We start from the raw sequence: 14,126 nt of genomic DNA, 5'->3' as shown, positions 1-14,126 counted from the left end.
GGCTCGGAGCTGGAGAAACTGCTCATGTAAGAGGTGTTCCCTCCATGCCACAGGATCCTAGCGCACAGGCTGCCGTTCACCCAAAATGCTCGTTTTGGATGTCTACCACCAGACAAACAGCCCACAGGATCCCATTGAAACCGGTTTCGCATTCGTCGTGTCTGGAGCTGGTACCTTGCGTCAGTGGGGGTTCGTCATGACTGGACGACAGCTGCTAAATATCAACAAAAAGCCGGCCTCGTCGCTCGACCTTTTCGCTAATCCTGTCCCCGTGTGTAAAGTGACGACGACGAAGACGAGCGGGAAGACACGATGAAGTTTAGTGCTGTTGCGACCCTTCTCACCGTCCTTGCGGCGGTGACCTCTGCCAACCCAGTGACACGGTCGCACAGGCACGTCGTGCACGAGGAGAGGCACCCTGCCCGACGGGAATGGGTCAAGAACCACCGGTTACACACCATGGCCAGGCTGCCAGTCCGGATTGGTCTCGCTCAGTCAAACCTTCATCGCGCAAACGAGTTCATGAATGATGTAGCGCATCCCGACTCCCCTAATTACGGCAAGCACTGGACTCATGACGAAATCGTCGAAATGTTCGCTCCGAGGCAGGAGTCGATAGCTTTGGTCATGCAATGGCTCGAAAGCGAAGGCATCCACCGGAGTCGCGTTGCGCTCTCTAAGGGGCGCAACTGGGTTCAGTTCAACGGCACCGCGGGCGAAGTCGAGAGACTCCTGAAAACGGAGTACCACGTCTACAAGCATGAGCAAGGCCACACCCACGTTGCCTGCGACAAGTACCATCTGCCGGAGCACTTGGTCGATCACGTCGACATCATCACCCCCTCAGTACACTTTGACCAGAAGCTGGGGCAGCAACGCAAGAACACCAAGCACGAACTCACCGAGGAGCATGTTGAGGAGCTCAAGAGACGACAGCTCAAGAAGCGTGAGCTCACCAAGCGGGGTATCAATGGCATCAAGAACCCCTCAATCGTGGGTAACCCGGACAGCGGAGCCGGGCCCAAGCAAGGTGCCGTCGTTCAGAACGCTCTCATGAGTCTCGAGCAATGCGACATGATGATCACCCCGGATTGCCTCAGAGCTCTCTACGCAACGCCGCCAGGATCGCTCAAGAACTCCAACAACACGCTCGGAATCGTGGAGTACACCCCACAAGCCTTCCTCCAGAGTGACCTGGACATGTACTTCAAGGAGTTTGAGCCTCGCCTTGAGAAGACGCCCCCAATTGTCACCCTGGTTGGAAACGCCGTCGTCCAGACTCAGAACCAGAGCTTCCGCTTCAACGGAGAATCTGCTCTGGATCTCGAGTTTGCCATGGCCATGATCTTCCCTCAGACAGCCACGCTGTACCAGGTTGGCGACATCAACCAAGGCGCAAGTTTCAACAACTTCCTGGATGCGATCGACGGCAGCTACTGCACCTTCCAAGGAGGCGGTTCCAAGGACCCGAACATTGACGGTCAGTACAGCAACAAGGTCTGTGGCTCGGCGCCCATGGTGAACGTCATCTCCACAAGCTACGGCTTCAACGAGGCCGACCTCGGTCGCAAGTACGTTGAGCGCCAATGCGCTGAGTACATGAAGCTCGGCCTGCAGGGTGTTACGGTTTTGTACTCATCTGGTGACTCGGGCGTCGCTGGAAACGGGAAGCAGTGTATCGACTCGCAGACTGGCGCCTACAACGAGGGTGCCAACGGCATCTTCAACCCCTCATTCCCCGGCGGATGCCCCTGGGTCACGTCCGTCGGCGCTACCCAGGTCTTGGAGGGCTCTACTGTTCACACTCCCGAGAGCGCTTGCCAGAAGGCCATCTTCTCCGGTGGCGGCTTCTCCAACTACTTCGCTATCCCCGATTACCAGAAGAAGATGGTCGGGGAGTACTACGCGAAGAACGCGCCACCCTACGGTGGGGATCGCTACAACAACTCCAAGGTTGTGCGTGGCTTCCCGGACATTGCTGCCAACGGCGCCAACTACGTGACTGCTGTCAACGGCAAGTTTTCGTTGTCGTTTGGCACTTCGGGTAAGCATCTTAAGCCACTTGTTTAGCCATTCTCATACTAATGTGCGCACAGCATCCGCGCCAGTCGTCGGCTCCATTATCAACATGATCAATGAGAAGCGCATTGAGGCCAACAAGAAGCCCGTCGGTTTCATCAACCCTACCCTCTACGCTCATCCCGAAATCCTCAACGACGTGACCAACGGAGACAACCCGGGCTGTGGCACAAAGGGTTTCTCTGCCGTGCCAGGATGGGATCCTGTGACCGGCATGGGGTAAGCTTCGCGCCTGCATCATTGACATTTTGGAAGACATCATCGCTGACCTAAATCTCAGCACACCTAATTACCCGGCGATGGAGAAGCTGTTTATGAGCCTACCTTAGAGATGGGGGGGAAGATACATTCGCATCACATAATCGCATCCATACACAAATGGGTTTGCATAACATAAGGCATACAGATACATACACGGTGCCCCCTTTAGGCCGCGGACCGGTTAGCCGCAGGCCCTGTATAACAAAGGAATAGCATTGTAGATAATTAAGCATAATAGAGGTATTTACAGAGGCAAGTGTTTCAGCATGAATGCGTCATCGACGTCTCGCAAAGCAGGATGATCATCGGGGCCCGGGTGAATGGAGAACATCTCATCACCTCAATGACTGGGTCCAAAGCGCCTTTTCGACTGCAAAGGAATTTTCCGAGTGAATGTGAGGCCCGGACATAAGCCCGGCGGCGTCAACTGCCAAATGCGGAACGCTGAATTTTCGGGCGCTCATCCGAATAGCCGTAGACATCTCGGTGACGAAAAACCAGAGGTTCCAGGTCCAGTTCCCGCGTTTCGCCGGCGGATTAGTAAAATGCCGGCGCCGAGAGACACCCCGACCCGACTGGGTAAGCTAAACGCCGAGAATTGGGGGGGAAGTTTACCACTGCGTTGCATCATAGGTGCAGCTCCCACCACCCACCCCCCCGGACAAGTGCCTCCCACCTGCGAAATATTATCAATCGTGCGCCGCGACGACGCCTTTTTTTTGACAGCTCCCTCTTCGGTGTGATTTTCCCTCGACAACCCCCGCAACGCGAAGCGCATACGATGGCGACGGCGATACAAGCTTTGAAGGGCGATGCGCCGCAGCAGGTCCGGTCTTTGGTGCGTATTTTCTTTTTTTGGCTGGGGGGGAAAGAAATTTTGCTACCGGCTGCACGACTGCGATTTGTGATATTGGGGGTCAAATGAACAGAACACGACGCTGACGAGTGATTTTTGGGGTCTTCTAGTACCGACAGATGCTGAGGACGGGCGACCAGTTTGCGGCGTACAATTTCCGCGAGTACGCGAAGCGCAGGACGAGGGATGCGTTCCGGGAGAACAAGGACGTGACGGACCAGCGGAGGGTGCAGGAGTTGATCCAGAAGGGGCTGAACGAGCTCACGGCTATGAAGGTGAGGCTTTTTTCTTCCTGCGGGAGATGGAGGACCTTTTCCCCTCGGGCGGTTCACACCCGGGGAGGGGTTCTGTGGTGGCGATGTTTTGGCTGCAGACGGGACAGGGAGCATGTTTGAGCTAACGAGGTGACTGCGCAGAGACAAACAGTCGTCAGCCAGTTCTTCCAGTTCGACCGGTTAGTGGTTGAGGGCGGTGCCGCGGGCAAGCAGAAGGGGGACAAGGGCGACATTGTCAGACAAAAGGATCAGGGGTGAGTAATGTTTTGCGATGCGTCCGTTTTTCTCTGCTTGCAGTCGCTGATTTGTTGCATCACAGATGGGACTAAGAGTTCCAATATCACCGGGCCGCGACGGCCGATAATAATGCTGAGGAAAAGAGATATCGGAGAGACTTGTACTATATCATGGACACCAGAGAGACAAACCGGGAGAGAGAGAAAGTGTGTACCACTACACGACATTTTTGCCGCAACGATTGAAAAGAGAGGGGTTCCGCTGGTTTCCATCATGACGAATACCTGACTTCTCGGGGAAATGTTACGAGCCGGAGGGGAAAGGAGGAACGGCGGCGGCGGATTCACCAGAAAAAAAGCTCCACTCTTGGAGTTTTGGTTTTCAAGGGCTTTTGGGCATAGACATGGCAATGGAGTTTCTATGAGTGCTGGGCCTTCAGCTTTTGCCTTTTTGCTTCTATACTCGAATGTTGGTGCTTCGTGATGAGACTCTTTTCTTCATTAGGCGATGGAGAGCTTGGTGATTTGACAAGGATGTAGCTTCATGATGGGCTTTAGTGAGTTCGGAGGCTGGTGATGGAGGATTGTCCACTGCGATACTTACTGCACTGAGGAATGAGGAGAATGCTACAGTGTGGAGCGTTGACAGTTAACAACATCAAAGGGCTGCGAGCCATTTCGACTTGGGAGAAGCGAAGAAGGTTGTACCTAGGTAGCTTTAGAAATCGATGATGCACGGTGCCTCTGTCGGTATCCCACTATGACACCGAGCCTCACCTCCACTGACCGAAACTTGCACGTGACGTTCCCCGTGACTTCGGCGCGCTTTGGTTCGCGACGAGGCTGGGTCCCCCAGCGGAGCCAATCCCAGGCATGGCACGGCTGCAGTACAGCTTGTCTATTGACCCATCCAAGCAACACCATTACGAGCGTCGCATTGCTTCGCTCAATTGAGGTCGCAGACCTGAGAATATCTGTCGCGAGTATACGCACTCAACGCATGCATCGCGAAGTCCCGGTGTCTCGACGCAGCTCGCCGAAAACCACGACCCGACCGGACGTCCCACGCGCATCGCGACAGTGTCAATTTGGCCAAACCGTAACTAACGGCGCATAATCTTTGTTTTGTTATTTTGTTGTAGATTGTAGAGTTCAAAATGGCGCCCGGCGTAAGTTTCATGATTTAGTCTGCGATCCAAAAACCGCATGCACCCTTGCGTCTAACACAAGCATCTACTACAGACTCGACGCGCGAACCGCAGCGGCTACGCCGAACACGATGACTTCGAGGGCCTCCCTGTCCGCCAATGGCGTCAGGAGTGGGTGAACGTCCAGCCGCCCCAGCAGACCGAGACGACGCAGAAGAACGACATCTGGGACGTCGAGCTCCCGTGGGGCATGCCCAAGGACGCGGGTCTGCTGCCGCAACACAGCCAGGACCTGTTGCGCGCGGCTCGGTCTGGTGTTCTGTACAAGCGCCCTGCTCCGACGGAGGATGACGAGGAGAACGCGGACGCGGTGGCCGAGAAGCCTGAGAAGAAGGAGGAAGAGACCGCGGACAAGGGTTTCCAGATCAAGGTGTGGAAGCAGATCAACCGTAACTCGGAGGGTACTACGGTCTCGCACCTCGCGAAGCGCAGGAAGGGCACGGTCACAATCTCGTCCAAGACGGTTGCCGCTACGCCCGTCGGCGCGACGGTTACTAGGGCTACCGTGCGAAAGATGGATGCGGCGGGCAACCCGTACACGCAGGAGATCACGCTGCAGGATGGGCAGCAGGTCGAGGGCGAGATCATCTCGACGACGGTGGTGCCTGTTGCGGCCCTCGATCCGGCGCAGCAGCAGCCCCAGCGCGTCAGACGGCCGCCGCCGCCCAAGAAGAAGAACAAGCCTGGTCCTGGGCGCGGGCGCAAGAAGAAGAATCTGCCTCTGCCTGCTCCGGCTCCTGGTGCACCAGCCGTCCCCAGCGCTGCGCCGCCCGTGGAGGGTGCTCTAGTCGCGCCAAAGGTGGAGGGAGCCGAGGGCCCAGAGAACGTGAGTAGAGAATCGCTCATATTTGCAGAACCGTCACTGACTGTGTCCAGGGTGTTATCAAGCAGGAGCGCGAAGATTCGAACAAACCAGACAGCGAGATGGCCGACAACGATGACGATGAGGAGGGTGATGATGATGGTGACGACGGAGACGATGGCGACGACAACGAGGAGGAGCAGCGTGAGGGCGAGAACACAGACAGTCAAAGCCAAGACCACGAGATGACGGATGCATCACCAGCTATTCCTACACCAACAGTGGTAGACGCATCAATTGTATCTACCGAACCCGAGTCGCCCTTGGCCAGCCGCTCTGGGCAACCTCCGAACCCCATCAACCTCGCACCACCTCTTCCCGCCATGCATTTGGCAAACTCGTCGCCGAGGGGAAGTCCTCTCAAGAACGTTGTGTTGCCCTCTCCTACCGAGGCATCGCCACAAATCTCACCCATTGCGGAGATCTTGGCCCCCTCTGCTGCTCCAGCACCCATCGCATCAGAGGCTGCTGCAGCTCCTGAAGCGCCCGCCGTCACTGAGGCTGCCCCTGTCCCAGAGCCGTCCCCAGTGCCGGTTCCTGCGCCAGTCGTCGAGTCTCAGCAGGAGGATGTGAACATGGCCGATCAGCCAGAGCCCGCTCCCGAGGCACCAGCCGAGCAGCCACCGGCTCCTGCGTCTGAGCAGCTGCCCCTGGACACAGCTTCGGAGACGGTGGACACAGCTTCGGAGACGGTCAATGAGACGTATATTCCGCCTGCTGAGAAGGTGGGCGACATCGTCTCTCCGATGGCAGAGACGAGATCCACGTTCTCTTTAGCAACCACGGCAGAGACAGAAGGCTCCGGGTCGAGGATAGCAAGCGCCGATCAGACCATTGCGTCGAACGATGCTCCTCAGGAGGATTCGATGGCTCTGGATATTCCTGAAATTCCCGAACCCTCTCAGGCACCCGAGAGCGTCTCTGTCCCCGAGGTCACTGATGCTCAGCCAGCCGCCAAGTCACCGTCAGCTCCGGCTGTCGAGGAGCAGCCGGCTCCCTTGGTCCAGGAGGACTCGGAGATGAAGGACGACAGCGCGACAGCCCCGTCAGTTGCTACTGAGGAGCTTTCTTTCCCAGATCCTGTGGAAGAGAAGGAGACGAGCGAGCCTATGATTGAGGATGTCCCTGCTACTGTTGCGCCTACGGAACCTGAGCATCACCCTGAACCCGTCAAGTCGCCTGTGAAGTCTCCTGTCAAGTCTCCGCTGAAGTCACCCGAGCCTGCCGTTGCACCTGTTGAGCCTTTGCCACCGATCGAGGCGCCGGCGGAAGTCCCCAGCGATGCACTCACTCAAGCACTGGACTTGCCCCCTGTCGAGACACCTGCGGAAGTTCCAGTTGAGGCGCCTGCACCGGCACCGATCGAGCCTACGATCGAGCCCGAAGCTCCTGCGGAAGAGCTCCCTGTTGACATCCCTGTTGATATCCCCGTCGACATTCCTGCTGATGTTCCCATGGATACTTCAGTTGATGTTCCTATCGAGACAGCCGCAGAGCCCCAGGTGGACGCAGCCGTCAATCCCCCCAGCGAGGCTCCCGTCGAAGCTCCGACACAGCTGCCCGCTGACGCCCCACCAGCGCCCATTGAACCACCAGTTCAGACAATCGTCGAACCCCCGACTGAGCCTTCCGCCGAGATCCCGACAGCGGAACCCGAGGCCAACCCGCCTGCCGCCGCGGAAGTGCCCCTCGTTCCCATGGTAGACGAAGGCCCCGACTTGTTGGCTGGTTTGGAGACGGAGCTGGACCGCCAGGCCGAGATGAGCAAGTCTCCTCTGCCCGAACCACCCGCAGCCCCGCACCCGGAGCCTGCCGAGCTGCCACATGTAGAGAACCCGGTGCCTCTGCCTGAGGTCCCTCCCATCGAGATGGACAAGCCTGCTGAGGAACCACCGAAGGTGCCTACTCCTGAGCCCGCGGCTGCGCCTGTGCCTGAGCCTGCGCCTGAGACGGCTCCTGTTGCCGATCCGGCACCGGCCACTGAGGCCTCCGCCTCCGGGGAGCCTGCTGCCGCCAGCGACGACCCTGAGAAGAAGACGGAGACGAAGACGGATGAGCCTGCTGACCCTTAGTTGAAAAAGGTGGTCATTCCTTCTATCGTGAGCCGATGGGTGCCAAGGCGTTGGGTGTTTTGAGTGTGTTATTGTAAGCGCGGTATTGCCCCTGTATATGTATGTTATGAGGAGAGGGTGTGTAGACGTATAGTTTGAACACTGGTAAACAGCCGCCTTGGCGTGATGGTTTTCGCAATCCGATTCAGAGTTCCAAATTGTGCCCTGTGCTCAGTCCATAAAAGGCGGGCTTTTACGCCGTAATTTTGATGCTATCGAACTCACATTTGAAATTTGTTTTCCCGAAGGCCTTTGCCTCATGCCTTGAAGTACAAGAAATTCCATATTTTATGTTCATGTAAAATGTTTATATACAAAGCGATATGTACAACTCAAATTTCCAATGCCTTCTCATCATTCACCATTCCAAGACGATACTATCCCAGATGAAACCCCTCCACGTCGTGTTCCTCGTCAGCTGGAACGTAACCTCATTATCCTCCCCCGTCTTCAACAGCGCCGCGGGCACGGGGAACTCGAAGAAGCGCCACTCCCCGCCCAGCGTCGCGCTGCGGTACACGGACGGGTCGTTCAGCAGGCCCGAGGTCGAGTCCGCGCCCACCGCGCCGCTGGTCAGGTTGCCGACCTGCTGCCCGTTGACGAGCACCACGCTGCTGGCGCCGGTGGAGTAGCCGCCCAGCGAGACGATCAGGTTCGCCGTCTCGGAGGCCTGTGCCGCGGAGACGGGGAAGCGGATCGTGTAGTTGCCCTGGTGCGTCTGCCCGTAGCACCAGTCGCTCGGGGCGGACTTGCCGACTTCGTAGAGGATGTTGGCCGGGCAGGAGGCGATCACGGCGTGCGCGTAGGGCGGGTTGCCGCCGTGCGTGAAGCCGAGGGACGTGCGGTCGAAGTCGCCGACTTGGAAGAGGCGCTGGCGGGCGGAGACGGCCCAGTGGAGGGTGCCGAGGTCGGTTGTCTTGGAGTCTGTGACGGAGACGTCGTTGAAGAGGATGTGTGTCGTCACGTCGGCGAGGGCGCCCCCGGCGGACCAGGCTTGCAGCGCGTACCCGGCGTCCGCGACGCGCACGTGCGGGATCGAGAAGGAGCCGGAGGCGTCGGCGTGGGTCGTGTAGTAGTAGTCGCTGCCCATGTCGAGGGCTGTCTTGTTGGGGTGGTTGTCGCCGAGGAAGACGGCGGCGCCGGCGGCGGGGCGGCCGTCGGAGAGGAGGAGCTTGCCGGCGACGGTGCCGCGGGCGTGGTAGGCTTTGTCGGCAAGCCAGGGGTACGGCCAGGCGGCGAACTCGGTCTTGGCGCGGGCCTCGGCGTCGGCGGGGGAGCCGTCGTTGAGGTACCATAGCCAGGGCCCCCACATCTTGGCCGGTGGGAAGACGTCGACGGCGGAGACCTGGAAGTGCGTGCCGTGGACCATGTTGAGCTGGACGGCGTCGCCGGTGGCGCTCTCGCGGTGGACCATGAGCTCCTGCTTGAGGTGGTTGCCGTTGTAGTAGTCCTTGCCGGGGTTGATGTACCAGCTGCCGAACTCAGACCCGTAGACGCCGTAGGCGGTCTGGTTCCGGACGAGGTCGGAGAAGTCGTATTTCGTGATGTAGCCGTCGCCCTGAGGGTTCAGCCAGGTCTCGTCCTGGACCTTGTTCTGCGGGAGGTAGTCGGCCAGGGCGGGCAGCGGCTTGTCGTGGAAGGCGGTCTTGCCGTTGGGGAAGGAGGCGTTGTCGAGGCGCCAGAGGGTGCGGAACTCGCCGAGGGTGGGCAGGGCGCGGTTGACGAAGTACTGGTAGGCGCCGGGCAGGCCTTGGAAGATGACCCAGTGGAAGTCGCCGTCTCTAGCGGTGAACTTGACGTCGATGAAGGGGGTGCCGTCGTGCGTGCCCTTGTGGGCGATGGAGGCGGAGGACCAGGCGATGTCGTTTGCCGCGCCATCTGGGGGTTTGTGTTAGTCGTTTTTTTCGATATACGGGTAGAGTTCAAGAGAGGGAGAGACGTACTGTAGCTCACGTAGTGGCCGACCGCGTCGCCGACGAGGTCGCGGTCCTTGTAGTACAGCTTCACGCCGTACTTGAGGCCCTGCGTCATGTTCCAGACGTCGTTGCCGATGATCCACGTCTGGTTGTTGACCTGCTTCAGGAAGGGCTCGGCCTTGGCGGCCGGCGCCGCGGACGCCCCGGAGACGAGACCCGTCAGGGCCGTGGCGAGGAGTGCGGCGGTCCTCATCGTGTCGGTGAAGCGATCGTCAACGTGCTTGAGGTATGAGCTTTGCGACTGAAGACTTCTTCAGACGAAAGACACGCAGCCATGGCGGGCGAGATCTCGGTATTTCAACCGCCTTCGCGACTCAAGACCCCGAGGTTCCAAGCTTTGCATTACCCCGACTTCTCAACCCCGGATTGGCGTTCTTGCATGGCGAGCATGGTTCTGTTTCCCCAAGCGAAGGGGTTGAGCCGCACAGCCGGCACGTTTGGTGCCGTTTACGGTTCGTGCTCCTCACCGGGACCCCTCACGATTGACTCGCTTGAGGGCAGGGCGACAGGAGAGCATGAGGGGGAGAAGCTTTAGCTTGGCCTAGCTCGTTGCCTCATTGCTCAATTGGGTGGTTGGACGACGTCAGCTGTCGACGAAGCAAGGTTGCTTGGCCCCCGGTTCTCCGCATTGGAGAAGATGGGGTTTGAGCGGCGAGCCGTGATGGGTGGAAAATAGGACCGGTGAGGTTTTTGGTTATGCCCTTCGGGTGATTGGGAGATTGGAGAGGGCATCTGGGGTCCTGGGATCAGCCAAGCCAACGGTGTTGTGTGTTGATGTGGATGGTCCCGACTTCGGGGTACCAGCTGCCGAGATGGGTGCCTGAGCCGCGGACGCGATTTCGGGGCTGGGGGGAGGTGGTGCCGGGCTTCCGGGGACGGATATAAGAAATGACATCCGGAGAGATTGTTCCAAGAAGCTCTCGCGTCTGTCTAACCTGAAGCATTCTTAATCTTAGGAATGCAGTACAGAAGATGAAAGGGTAGGATGCCATGCTACCATGGTGATGGCAGACGGTCAATCAATCAACGCTTGTGTTGTGTACGACTCTGCACAACAGAGCACCACGCACTTTTAGAGTTATCTTGAAGTCGGGCCCCCAGCAAACATGCTGCATACGTTTGGCTTGGCACAGGCCCGGAGACAACTTACAAAAAGTGAGGTTCGACCCTCGTTCAATCCCTCGTTGGAATTGCCAATAGTGCAGAAAGCTTGTTTCCTCTACACGTGCAACGGCGAGGTCGCATGCAGCAGGCTCGTACCGTACGTCCCGGAAGTCCCACTTGAAACACTTGGTTTTCTGCCCAACGGCTTCACGGTGGTAACGGGCTCGAGAGGTTGGGCAGAAGATACTACCGAGCGGAAGAGCTGTGTTAAATGAGCGTGTATCAAGCAGAAAGGTTGATTTGAGCAGGAGAGCCAAGGATAACCAGGTGAATACGCTCGGAGATTTGACGGGAAATGCACAGAGCTCCGGGGCAGGACTGGGATGACCGATTACCTAAGGAATGATTAGATCATCGTTGAAAGGTCAGCCTCAGGATGAGTGGCGCATGGAACACCAGCCACCGATACTGCTTTCGCCTAGCGGCTTTCGTTTTCGTATCTGCGGTGGTTCAAAGGCTCCCGCCTTCTACGTTGGCCATCTTTGTGCCTTCCAGGGCTGGCAACGTTTTCAGATGGAGGCCTTTGAAGGCCACGATGTTGTCAAATCAACGCTCCGTTCTCAACGAGAATAGAAACGGAGCGATCCATTGTCCCAAGGCCACGGATAGTACCGCACCGCGCCAACATCCAACGCCAGTGGCAACTTGATCAACACTTGGCCCCGTCCTATCGATCGCGCCGCGCACAGAGGGACCCCTTCCAGTCCCTCGGTCTAGCCCTTTCCCTATTCGCGTCTTGACCAAAAGCTCGCCAACTACAAGTCCTGATATCAGACGGAGGGGACCACCGCAATGGAAAGATTGAAATGCCAAGACGGCGACGGCGAACATTGGATCGTTCGCCCGTCCCCGTCTGATGGAATGCAAAGACGACACTCCGGCGCCCGGTCAGTGAAAGACACGGCCGACTCGACATCCGAGGCAGCTCCCGTCCCCATTCATAAAAAGATCCCCATGTTTTCCTGAGAAACGTGGTGTGTGATGACAAGGGCCCCGCGGAGAAGCCATCAACGTATATTGTGGCTTACGCCCAATACGCCGTAGAGCAGGTAAATCGGTATCATCCGAAAGGAACCAGGATAATTAAAAGAGAGTTGTGTTTTAGTGCAAAACAGCGTCGGTCCCTGCAGGGCAAGATCAACGCCGGCGCCCTCCGCACTCCTGGACTCGACTGGGCTGGGCAAGCCACCACAACGGATCGCAACGCGAACGAAGGCCCAAGCGTGTGGACCCAATTCGTATCCAGCATAATTCATTATCATCTCCCATTATCTATCTGGTTGTTGACCTGCATGTGTACATGTGTATATCTCATTGGAAGAAAGGGGTCAGGCGGGTACGCAGACCGGTGGACGAGGACCAGGGTAGCGGGCGTACTCCGTACATGTCCGGAATAAAGAAAACAGGGAGGAGAGGGGACGCAGAGAGATGAGATTGCGGGAGACAAAAAGGGCACATGGCTCAACTCAGCTCGGAGCGTTGAAAATGAAATCGTCGATCCGCCGATTTCTATACCCGTTTTGGCCCCCACCCAATAGTGCAGGTGCAAGCAAGGTACTTACGAATAGCAGCGCGCTGCTAAGTGTGTGCTCTCGGCGGATATCACCCTAATCCATTTTTTACGGCGTACGCAGTAGCCTACTTTCCTACAGACAGTTCCGCATGACGTTAATCATCCATCATCGCAACTAAACTGACTCGCCGACAGCTTGCAAGGGCAGCCTCCTACGATATCCAACGATATCCGTACGAATACACACACACACAGAAGGTCCGTCGAGACAACACTATGCACCAGCCGCATCCCAGTCCATGCTCCCAGGAGAATGGCGGGCGGCCACATCCACCACCACCGGGTCGCCGTCCCGTTGGAACTTCAGATGCTGTCCACAGTCCGTCCACCACCACCACCACCCCAGAAACCATCACCCGCCAGTGTTCCACCGGGGCGGTCGAGACGCGGCCGTTGATTTTCTATTTCTCCTCTGCCGTGGAACAGCGCCTCACTGCCGGTGCTGACGGAGGCACTTCCTAGCGCCCCAGAGTGGTAGCTACCAGAGAGACCCCTGCTCACGACCCCCAACTCCGAGGTCTGTGCCACACGCAGCTCTCTCTCTCTCTTCTGATTCTTCTCCTTGACCCAACGAGGGAGGCAGCTCGCATTGTCCACCTCTCCAAGCTTGGCATTTCTTCTCTCGGAGAGAATGAGCCTTTCTTCAATCTTGCAAGCACGTGTGGACCGTTCGCCGTCCTTTTTACCCCCCGTCTCCAGTTCGTCGAGTCGCCCATCCCGGCTGGACAAACCCGCACCCCCTTACCTCCAGCTGGAGTTGGTTCGCTTCAGCTCGCTTCGTCCAATTCTTCAGTCAAAAGAGGGCAAGTTCGTCCATCCAAGAGACGTAACGTTTCCTGCCGAGTGGCCCGCAGCCCGCTTGACGCCATCAAATTCGCGGCAGACTGCAGTGCCGATCTCTGACGCGCCTCCAACAGCGACCAGCCGGTAAACTCTAAAAACGCACGCTTGAACCCTTTCAGGCTCAGGGGGGGACAGGCACACACCACGGTACATACATGCCTACTTAACTTACTAAGTAGTAGAGGGCTAGAGCCTAACAGTTTTGGGCTGCTCAAATCTCAGTCAAATCTTCGAAACCTAGCCGAGATCGACGTCCCGGTGGTGCTTTGCTTCGCTCTATTGCGGTGCTTTGCTTGATGGAGATACCCACTCTCGCGCCTCTCGCCCTCTTTGATTCTTCAACAATTGGAATGCCATCATCCAACACACCACCATAACCACCACGCATCTCCCGCTCTCTTTCTCTCGCTTGCCACCCCCTTCACCTATAATCCTGCCGTCTGCCCAACCAACCCCCACGCCCTGTCACACGTCAAGCCATCGTCCCGGGACGCGGAACAGCAGCAAGCTACTCTCTAGCTGCTGATTGCTCGCTCCTTACGCGACCGGCTCCGTTCTCCGCGAATCCTTCGTGCCAATCACTAGGAGATCCCGTTCCCACTGATCGAAAAAGCAGTTCCCACATCACATCCCCGCAGCTGGCTCTCCGTCCGTCCAACTTGCCTGCCTGCCTTGCTACCTG

General features: G+C 57.7%; 4 protein-coding genes across 4 annotated transcripts; 3 read left to right on the top strand and 1 right to left on the bottom strand.

The window, feature by feature from the left end:
* Window positions 1-85: 85 nt before the first annotated feature.
* aorO (Aorsin) lies at window positions 86-2,408 on the top strand (the record flags this gene model as incomplete). The annotated part of the gene is made up of 4 exons (XM_036643834.1): window positions 86-189; window positions 282-2,044; window positions 2,097-2,298; window positions 2,360-2,408. The coding sequence occupies 4 exons, from the start codon at window positions 86-88 to the stop codon at window positions 2,406-2,408; spliced, it is 2,118 nt and encodes a 705-aa protein (XP_036491041.1).
* A 713-nt stretch (window positions 2,409-3,121) lies between these two features.
* Window positions 3,122-3,800, top strand: LYRM4 (LYR motif-containing protein 4; the record flags this gene model as incomplete). The annotated part of the gene is made up of 4 exons (XM_036643833.1): window positions 3,122-3,178; window positions 3,307-3,471; window positions 3,613-3,725; window positions 3,791-3,800. The coding sequence occupies 4 exons, from the start codon at window positions 3,122-3,124 to the stop codon at window positions 3,798-3,800; spliced, it is 345 nt and encodes a 114-aa protein (XP_036491042.1).
* A 1,064-nt stretch (window positions 3,801-4,864) lies between these two features.
* CGCS363_v011983 (uncharacterized protein) lies at window positions 4,865-7,849 on the top strand (the record flags this gene model as incomplete). The annotated part of the gene is made up of 3 exons (XM_036643832.1): window positions 4,865-4,876; window positions 4,950-5,741; window positions 5,792-7,849. 3 exons carry the CDS (start codon window positions 4,865-4,867, stop codon window positions 7,847-7,849), a joined length of 2,862 nt encoding a protein of 953 aa, XP_036491098.1.
* Window positions 7,850-8,246: 397 nt separating this feature from the next.
* Window positions 8,247-10,057, bottom strand: rhiE-0 (Rhamnogalacturonate lyase; the record flags this gene model as incomplete). The annotated part of the gene is made up of 2 exons (XM_036643831.1): window positions 8,247-9,766; window positions 9,832-10,057. The coding sequence occupies 2 exons, from the start codon at window positions 10,055-10,057 to the stop codon at window positions 8,247-8,249; spliced, it is 1,746 nt and encodes a 581-aa protein (XP_036491047.1).
* Window positions 10,058-14,126: the final 4,069 nt, after the last annotated feature.

This window comes from Colletotrichum siamense, assembly GCF_013390195.1.
Source record: "Colletotrichum siamense strain Cg363 chromosome Unknown KSG_Cg363_contig08, whole genome shotgun sequence".
Lineage (NCBI taxonomy): Eukaryota > Fungi > Ascomycota > Sordariomycetes > Glomerellales > Glomerellaceae > Colletotrichum > Colletotrichum siamense.
This window is presented reverse-complemented; position numbering and strand designations above follow the sequence as displayed.